Source organism: Equus caballus, chromosome 7, assembly GCF_041296265.1.
Source record: "Equus caballus isolate H_3958 breed thoroughbred chromosome 7, TB-T2T, whole genome shotgun sequence".
NCBI classification, from domain to species: Eukaryota; Metazoa; Chordata; class Mammalia; order Perissodactyla; family Equidae; genus Equus; species Equus caballus.
Window position 1 is genome coordinate 78,079,983 of NC_091690.1, and position 10,295 is coordinate 78,090,277.

The 10,295-nt window shown below is 43.4% G+C and overlaps 1 protein-coding gene across 1 annotated transcript; it reads right to left on the bottom strand.

Moving 5' to 3' along the window:
• Positions 1-5,177: 5,177 nt before the first annotated feature.
• MRPL17 (mitochondrial ribosomal protein L17) lies at positions 5,178-6,954 on the bottom strand. Its single transcript, XM_001504602.4, has 3 exons — positions 6,442-6,954; positions 6,090-6,158; positions 5,178-5,743 (listed from the first exon to the last, which is right to left on the bottom strand). The coding sequence occupies exons 1-3, from the start codon at positions 6,613-6,615 to the stop codon at positions 5,468-5,470; spliced, it is 519 nt and encodes a 172-aa protein (XP_001504652.1). The 5' UTR covers positions 6,616-6,954; the 3' UTR covers positions 5,178-5,467.
• Positions 6,955-10,295: the final 3,341 nt, after the last annotated feature.

A 10,295-nucleotide genomic window follows, 5' to 3' on the forward strand; every position in this document is an offset into this window, starting at 1 on the left:
TATGTTATACTTGTTTATGATCTGTCCCTCCAATTGGCCTGTTGAGTCCCTGTATTCTCTATATTAGTACAGTGCTTTGAAAGGAGATGGAAGATGCTTGCTAAGTTCATTTGATAATTATTTTTTGAATGCCTCCTATGCACAAGGAAGATACTGTACTAGGTACTGTGATGAATTTTGCAGGTTCTTTCCTCTCTTCAAGGCAATTTCTCAGTCTCCTTCACAGGTTCTGTATCCTGTCTGCTCCCTAATGTCTGACCTCAGCCTCCTTTCCCTCTACACACACACTCTGAGTCATCTCATCCATTTCCTTAGCTTTAATTGCTGACAACTCCCAAATCTGTTCTTCCAGCAAAGAACTTTTTCCTAAGTTCCATATGCTTCCAGGCATCTCAAACTCAGCACATACAAAACTGAACTATTTTTCCTTCTGGGATAAAAGAAAAAGATAATTACAAGAAAGCTTCTGAGGGCATTTTAAGGAAAAGCATTTGGAAATTAAGTCAGGACAATGGCATTAAGTTTTCAGTGACATCCCTAGGTACAGCTTTTGCATTTTCATCTCCTTGAAGTGCAGAGCAGTAAAACTCCTTTAATGCTCTGCTTCCCATGCTGGGCTACACAGTGGTGCGCCAAGGTATATGTGAAGTACAGTGTAAACAAGGCTCATCTTTCCAGAGCATCAATTTTGATAGAAGTTTGTGTGTGTGTGTGTGTGTGTGTGATGTACAACATTTAACTTGTAAGAACTAAAAACATTATTTTTATATGAAACAGATATATTGTGGAACAGAATTCAAAATGTCATAAAAGTTTAAACTTCTTCCCTCAAAATATAAGCAGAGAGACCATTTCTATTATTAGAGCATCTCAAATTGAACTCCAAAGTCATGTCCCAGAGTCAGAGGAGAGCTAGGATATGCCCATGCATTTCAGGGCAGGGAGAGGAAAGCCGTAAGCGTACAGACCTTACCCAGTAGTGAACAATGGGCAATCAGCTTTGCAGGAAGTTCTTTTTCAATGAAGCAGGAGGAAACTAGGGAAGGGAGGAGTCTGTGAGCCCAAAATGCAGAGCTAGGCTGAGCAACTTAGTACAACACACTGATTCAGTCAATAGACATTTACAGATGCATATTTTGTCCTGTTCTCTACTGGGTGGCTTGAGAGTGAATTAGATATGTCCCTTATTCTCAAGGAGTTCACTGTCTAGTGATGGGTGCCGAAAAATGTAATTGCGCCATTGCTACAATGAAGGATGTACAGTGTGAAATTAGACCACTGGAAAAGTGCCTACTTTTGCTTGAGGAATTCAGTGAATACTTCCACAAAAGAGGCATCATTTCAGCTTTTGGCTAAGTCTTGGAAAATGTATAGGTGTTTTCTGTCTGTAGGTAGGTTAGAAATATTTCAGGAAATTGGAATATGAAATGTGGGAGAAATAAATTAGACACGTGCTTTCATTCTTGAGTCATTATGAGCACGTAAGTCTCTGGAGAGGAAGAAGCCCATTTCTTTAGCCCTGGTATACTCAGTAGTGTAGCTTAGCACTGTCCCTGCAAACAGCACCATGTTTATTGTTTTGTAAAGCTCAGCCAGAGTTGAGTATGCCACGGACAACATGTCGCTTACTCTACCTCATTTAATAAACATATATTGAGCACCTGTTATGAATCAGGTTCTATGATAGGAAGAGAGTTATTCATAAGAGAGTCCCAGTTCCTGGCTTTAGCTCAGTTGAATGAAGGAGCCAGTCAAGCAGACAGGCAATTGCCGTAGAGTGTGATGAATGCTTTGATAGGTGTATGCCCAGAGGACTACTAACAACTGCACACAGGAAAGGACCTAGCCCTATTTGGAGGGTGACATGGAGTTTGGAGAAGGCCTCAAAAAAGTAACTTCTGAGCAGAGACTTGAATGAAAGGAAGGAGGTAACTTGCAACAGGGCAAGCATTTTAGTAGAGGCAATATCGTGCATGAAAGTATGATATATTCAGACAATAAGTAGTTTCTATGAAGGGTGGCAGCAGATAATGGTAGGAGGAGGCTGAGAGGTGGCTGAGACTGGGCCATAGGCCTTTCTGTCATGATATAAGTCTGGATTTTACCCAGCAAAGGCAATAGTGAGCCACTGTAATGCTGGTTGAGATGAGTGTTTTTCAAAGACCAGGTTATATTCCATTAGTGAGTTGTAAAATCAATTTAGTGAATTGGAACTAGCATTTTAAGAAAGCGAACTAGAAAAGAGTAGACATTAGTGTGCATCATTTTTGTAAAGGTAAATAATGTTTTGTATGCTTTTGTTTCAATTATATATACATGTGAATATTATGTCCTGATGTAAAATGTTTTTTGATCTGTGGGTCATAGTGAAAAAATTTTTGATAAACACTAAAGGTTCAATGGTAGAAATTAATATGTCAGACTACTTTTGGTAGCAATTAACAGAAAACCCAGGCTCAAATGGGAATAATCACTAAAGATTATTACTATACAGCTTCTTTTAGTTGTTCTGACCTGCCATTCTCTGTCATCTTCAGCCTAAAATGACTTCCCTGTAGCACTCAGAATAACGAGCTATCTTATTCTTATACAGAAGAATAGAGCCTGGATCCTCACTACCTCAAACTAGTTTAGGCCTGCCTATCCTTGAACCCATTAATAGCAACGAGATGGAAATACTATGACTGCCTTAGACTAATCTAGAGTGGATGTTTGGGAACCAACCCACTGTAGGGAACTGTAATGTAATGCGGTAAATTCAGTGCATTATGGAAATATTGTCGTGGCACCTAGGTTCACAAAATAATAAACCTAGGAGTGAGGATGGTCAGAGGAGCCACCCAGGAGATGCCAAAAGTTTGTTTACAAGTTAGGTAGGTAAAAGGGGGAGGGTTCTCTGGGTAGTAGAGACTGCAGGAACAAAGATGGTAAGGGGAACTGTGCATAGGGACACAGTCAAAATATGTCCTTCCATGCTTCTGGAGCATAAAATTAGAGGCAAGAGAAGTAGCTGGAGTAGTGAGCAGATGCCTAGTCACAAGGGGAGTCATGGTAAGGAATCTGGAGTCTTTCTCCATAGGAAAGGAACAGCCATTGGTGATCATCAAGCAGGGAATTAAGAGATCAGATTTCTATCACTATGGCTGCAGTATGGAGGGAGGCACTTTAGGAGGCCGTTGCAGTAGGCCAGGATAAAGATGTCTTGGATTTCAGACTAGGGAGAGAGGTGAGTGCAGATTTGAGAAACATTATGGAAATAAAATCAAAATGACCTGTTAATTTGACCGTAGATGAGTGTAAGGCAAGAGTCCCTGGCTTTAGTAGTTGTCTCCCTCTGGATATTGGGCTTACACTGTCACTGATCTGTTAGGATAGAGTAAGTTTATTATCTTTTGAAGGGAGTGAGCATAACTTTGTCAGCCTTAAAGTAAAGAACTGGAACTCAAGACAGAGAACCTTTCAAAGTAAAGATGGAATTCCAATTATCTGGGCCCCTCTCTTGGGGGTCTGGAATTTATTAGAGGTGCCTAGATGGACTTGAGGGCATATTCCACCAACTGAGGGGAAAAGTCATCATTTAGAGGCCAGATTAGTAAAAACTGATACATTGTTTATTTCTCTTGTGTTACCCCTGAGCCTTCAGTAAATGTTTTAGGATTCATGTACTCTTATTTGGGCCAAAATATTAAAGAGGATGCAGTGTTCCTTGAGGTCACTGTGGCATTGGGAGTGGCCCATTAGATTGTGAGCTCCTTCATGGCAAAATTGTTTCTTCTCATCTCTATCTCTCTAGTATCTAGCCCAGGGCCTAACATATGGTGAACACTTGATAAAGATTATATCCCTAGTGCCTAAAATGATGCTGGGTACTAGCAGATACTTAATAAGCACTTAGGGAACTGCTGAAAGCCGCTAAGGGAGGTACATTTCTGGGAGCTAAGAGGAAAAGCTATGAGTCTGGCCATAACTTACTTATTACCAATACTTAAAGATGTGGTTTTAATTTTAAGGAAAGTGCTTTCTCCAGGAGTCAAGAATAACTCCAAGATGTCCAGCTGAGGTGAATGTTCACATCAAGAAGACAGGAAAGGGATGAATTTTTGGGGGAGAAGATTCAGAGTTGTAGGTTTATTCAATAAATGCTTTGAGTGTCTACTGTATGTCACTCAAAATATGTCAGAGCTTTCTGGCAATAGTGTGAAGGACAAACTGGAGTAGAAAGAGAGAGATGGAGAACCCTGTTGGGAGCAGATGAGTCTCAGATTAGAGCAGCTGTATTGAAATAGCAACTGAAGCTCAGATCCATCTGCTAGACCACTGACTCCTACACCCTCACCCTTATCATCTCAAACAATGGATAGATTTGGTGGGCTAAATACACTCTGAGGGTCGAACCTAACAAAAGCTCTTCTTTCTACTCTACTAGGGATATGCGACTGTCAGGCCCTGCTATCAAGTGTTCAGGCAGGGATGATAGCCCCAAGTCTTCCCACAACTACCACCCTAGTCAAGCCTCTGAGCCTGAGGGATGGGCAGCTTGGCTGGGCCAAGTCTGGCTTCACAGTAATTAGTAGATATAAACGAGCTTCCTACTTCTCATATGCTCTGGCCATTCTGAAGCCGGATTTCCCTTTTCTGAGTTCCCACAGAGGCCCAGATTTCATAACAATAAAAACTTCCAGGAAATCCCCGGCAGGTCTAACTTCCTAATCGTCCTCCTACTTCAGCCCTCTCCTTGACACCTCCCTCCCCGCAACTCCCACCCCAAGAGGAAGGAGCTTATCCTGGAGTCCAATATGCTCTGCAGAATGCTTCTACCCCCTTGGCCAGGATGGTGGTACATCTGAGTTCTCACATCCTCTCCTCTGAGGCCCATTCAGGGCTTGAGGCGAGCACATGAAGGTAATATGTGATCCTGCCTAGAAACAGAGCAATGGTTGTAGTGTTTCTTGAAGGTTCGTAGGGTACCAGATTACTATGCAAGGTTCACTTTTGGATGTTCACTCTCCTACCCAGGTCAGGAAATAATCTTTCTCTAAGAAATCCCAGGGGCTCAGTCTCTAGGCTAGATGTCAAAACTCAATTACCTTTTGGGGGTCAGTTTGGAATTATAGGACACATGCCCCATAAACTGGCATTAAGAAAAACAAAGCTGTGCAAACCAAATACAACCCAGATAAGAGCCAGAAACACATGCTGTGAATTTACTATCACACAAGGATTGAGCATTTGGCTAGTTCTCATTCTCCAGAATCCCAAAGGGAGAAAAAAAATTGGTTTACATATACTCATAGAAGGAATTTTATCTATTGTGCCAAGAGAGGGTTATCTGGCTCCCCAGAAGATTCTGGGCTCCATTAAGTTGTCCATTTTAAAACTCTAGCTTCAGTTCTTCTCAGAGATTAAAAGTACTCCAAAGGCCTGTGATCATGGGCACTGATGAGGGCCATATCCTCTTTGGCTCCAGTTAAATCCCTGGTGTTTGGGCTGCGTGGGAGCTGTGGATGCTTGCTTTCTGGTCCTGCCGCAGCCCCTGCAGCAGCTGGTTCAGGAGTGTAAGGTTGCTGTCTCTGCGAGGCAGGGGCAGGGGTGGAAGGCAGTTCCCTTTATACTCGATCACCGCCATCTTGGCCCGATCCTGCTTACTCCGATTTGGGATCTGCAGCATTCTCGTGTAGCCCCCATTCTGACCTTGGTACCGAGGGGCCAGTACTTGAAACAGCTTTGGGATCAAGTCTTTCTCCTAGAGGGGGAGAGTTATTCAGGAGAGAGCAGAGTCAGGCACCACTGCAGAGACATTTAACTTTGAGCACTCCTAAAGATAGGGTACAAACACACACACACACACAGACCTCCCCCACCAACTAATGTGACAGAGTCAAAGTTACACAGTGGGGTGTGTTATAGGCAGTTATGCAGATTCATATTCACATCGAATTCAACTAACTTAGGACACACATTTCTAATTTAGTTCACAACATTTGTCCACAAGTACTTAGCTTAATTTTTCCCAGTCCTTCTTCCTCTAACAACCCCTCTCCCTCAGGGAGCAAAGGGTGAGATTTGGGAGGCAGACAGGATGCACTCACCGTGAGCCAGAAGTCAGCCATGCGCATGGCTCTTTCGTTGGTGTCTCCCAGCTTCCCATAGTCGATGAGCTGTCAGGACATAACATCACTGATCCAACCCGAGCAAAAAACGAGGCGCCAATCTTACTTCTCTAATGCCAGACCTCAACCCATTCATTCCACTAGTAACGCATCTCTCTAATTCAGGCCACCCCCAACTCCGCAGCCCTCACCAGTTTTCCATTTGAGGCGCCGGGGTAGCAGGCTCAGCTCAGGGTGGTAGGGAATTCAGACTTTGGGCTGGGCTTACCAGGGCGGACCCCGCCCCCTCGGGCCAGACCCACTCGCAGCACGAGAGGGCCCCGCCCCTCACCTTCTCGGCATAGCCCCTCATCTCGTCCACGCGTGCCCATGACGCCTCGATGCGTTCGTGTCGCACCAGTCCCGTAAGCAAGTTACGCAACATATGGATGCGGGACTCGGGACCAAGGCCCAGGCGGCGGAATACGCGGCCATGGGAGATGGCGGCTGCGACCGAGAGCCGCATGGTCCCAACTTCTCCCCGCCCTTGTGAGGCCGGAACTGGAAACTCGTGGGGAGATACTGCGGGGAGGCGAATTTGAGAGGACGCATGCGCCGTAGCCAGGCGCGTGGAGGACGTGTTTGCGCATGAGTATCAGAGCCTGCCTCGTTGGCAACCTGAGGGAGGGCGGAGAAGGGGTGTTGACCTCTTCCCGAGGAGGCGAGCGGGGTGGCTTTCGGGCACCACCAGCGCTCCCTGTGGGGCCGAAGAACCCGGCGCCCCCTAGCGTGGCATGAGCCGGCCATCAGGTTTCTCTTGTGCTGCGTCAGTCATCCTGCGGCCTGCAGGGCTATGGGAAGCCCCGCCGCGGAGCCTGCTGGGAAAGTGAGTATCTGGAGGAGAAAGGCGCCCAGGGCGTCGTGGTCCTGTAGGCTGCCCGGCCGAGAGCGGGGGGCGAGCTGGCATGTCGGATCCCGTGAGCGCATCATTTTTTAACAAAATTATTTTAAGTAGTAATGGTGAAATGAAACAAATAACGATGATGCTGAAAATGCAGATAGTGAAAATTTTCTTTTGTTGAAGTCCGTGTAGTCCCTGTTAAAGGAAAATTGCAGCACTCGAAGGAAAAGTAATGGATTAACACATCCGCTGCCAGTCCTCCTCTTTTTGCTGAGGAAAACTGGCCCTGAGCTAGCATCTGTGCCCATCTTCCTCTACTTTATATGTGGGACGCCTACCACAACATGGCTTGACAAGCGGTGCACAGGTCCACACCCGGATTCAAACAGGCGAACCCCAGGCGGCTGGAGCAGAACGTGGGAACCTAACTGCTGCACCAGCAGGCGGGACCCTGGATTGATACTTTTTAATTACATCGGTGTATTTTTCTTTTAAAGGGAGAAAGCATACTTACGTATTTTTGTGTTAAAGAAGTGTACAATAACATAGTTGCTATTTTTGAGCCTTAATGCCTGCAAATTTGCAATGACGTTGTCAAGTTGCTCCTTGTTATGGGTTGCATTGTGTCCCCCTTAAAAGGGGTGTTAAGTCCTAACCTCCCCAGTCTCCTTTGCCACCCCCCTTCCCCAACTTCCGAATATGACCTTATGTGGAAATAGGGTCATATCAGATGTAATTAGTTAAGATGAGGTCATATGGGAGTAGGGTGGACACCGAATTTCAAAATCATTGGTGTCCTTGTAAAAAGAACCCATGTGGAGAAGCAGAGTCAGACATACAGGGTGAAGACAGAGACACAGGGAGAACTCAGTGTGACCAAGAAGACAGAGATCAGAGTTATGCATTTGGGAGCCAAGAATCACCAAGGATTTCCAGCTAACACATAAGAGCAAGGTATAGAACAGATTCTTCCCTAGATCCTTCAGAGAATGCATGGCCCAGCTGACACGTTGATTTTGGACTTCTAGCCTTCAGAACTGTGAGACATAAATTTATTTTGTTTTAAGCTGTGACACTTTATTGTAGAAGCCCTAGGGAACTAATACTCTCCTCTTCTCATATTCGTGTTCAATAGAGAGCATACTTAGATTTGTCACTTTTTCGCTCACAGGGTGATCAGAGAATGCTTCTTGTCAATTTTAATTTTGAAGTTTCTGTCATCTGAAGCAACAGCTATATGAATAGTTAGGAAAAGTGTTAAACATCCGGATGTGTGGGCAGAGATTTATGTAAATCGCACTTCACAATAAATTCTAGAAATTACAATATTGTCTGTGTCTTATTTCTTTGGGATCAGTTCTTGCAGCTTTCAATCATCTCCACAATTAAAAATTTCACTAAAACGTTGTCATCAGAAAATTCATCATAAATTTCTGTTGGTAGAAACTATTTCTATTGGTGAAGATTTTCTTCTTTGCAAAAGTCAGAGAAAATGAGCATTGACACTGACATTATTTGATCTGTTGCTTTAGAAAGAATGTCCACTTGGTGAAAACATACAGCCTCACACATTGTCCTTCTTTATTTTTTTGGGTGTGCAAGATCATCGTCTCTTGTCTCTTTTTCTGGCAGTCTTCAAAACTGGGTTCTTTTTTCTATGTCAGTTTCCTTACTTTTTTAAAAATTTTTCCTATTTTCTCCCAAAGCCCCTCGGGTATATAGTTGTGTATTTTTAGTTGTGAGTCCTTCTAGTTGTGGCATGTGGGATGCCGCCTCAGCATGGCTTAGATGAGTGGTGCCATGTCGGCACCCAGAATTCGAATTGGCAAAATCCTGGTCCGCCAAGCAGAGCGCACGAACTTAACCACTCGACCATGGGGCCAGCCCCTTCCTTAGGTTTTATTGTTGCATAGTAATGGCTTTCTCCACAACTTCTGTGGATTGGTGTTCAAGGAACAGTTTTAAACCTTAATGTTTTACTGTATGTTGTTCAAGCCTTACTCTGGCTGTTTGCAAAAATTTCTGTGTCTGCTCTCATCTGAAACTTCACCTTAATAAAGAAAGATAACTCAGAAAAGAAAAAATCTCATACAACTAAAACTGTTTATTTTAAATTTACTATTTAAAAGCTGAGCTATGTTCTACCACAAAAGTTGGAGTCCCAAAATGCACCTGAAGTGAGCTTGAAAGATCATAAATTCTTATGAATTTACTATGAAAAGTAATGTATCTTTGTGTAACTGATAGTTCTTCAAATTAACTTCCATGTAGAACAAAACATTTTTTAGTGGGTTAGTTTAAAAAAGAGATAATTTGAAGCCTACATATATATTATTATAATTCAACATTAACTGTAGCAATTGTTTAGAACTTAGACCAGGGAAAGACTTTTGTGTGAGAGTTACTGTATTACTAACACTTTTTTGCATTGTTGTGCAAGGTGATAAATATCAGATTGACTTTTAGGCAGTTCTATTACTATTTTTAAATTCTTTACAGACAATTCACCTCCTTGTGCTTGCGTCGGGACAGACTGCTCTCACCTCCTGACCTTTGGTACCCACTGACTCTGAGTGTCCAGCTGAACCCCCAGGGAAAGTGCTCAGATGGATCTGAGTGTTCTGGGTGAGCCAGGATTTGGAGTAACTCTGATGATAGTCCTGGTTGAACTCCTGAGGTGGTGTTGGTTTTGACTATAGTTAGTCTGGCAGAGGTGAAGAAAGTGGTCCCAAGCAATGTTCTGGGAGGCAGCTGAGGAAGAAAGATCCCAGCCTGTAGAAAAGTTTTATACATACAATTTCATAGCTTCTGCTGGGAGAACTCTACTGCAGAGAACCCTTGTTTGATGTTGTTGAAGAATAAATAACAAAAGTTAAAATATTGGGGTACAATGAGGAAGCCATTTGGTTTAAAACTAATTCAGCCTGACCTTGTTTTTCAGAGTGGCCTGACATGGCCTGTCCAGCGTGCATCGTACATCTGCTTTAAACATTTACAATATCCTAAAGCAAAGAATGATGCCTTTAAAGATAGGGATGTGTGCTTCCCCCCATATCAGCATTTCTTTCTTTCTTTTTTTTTTTTTTTTTAAGATTGGCACCTGAGCTAACAACTCTTGCCAATCGTTTTGTTTTTTTCCTGCTTTTTCTTCCCAAATCCCCCTAGTACATACTTGTATATTTTAGTTGTGGGTCCTTCTCGTTGTGGCTAGCATTTCTTTAAAAATAAGCATTTCTTCCCAGAAACTAAGGGTCAAACTGACCTACTGTGTACATCTTGTGACCACTGACCTGCTGTGCTAGCAA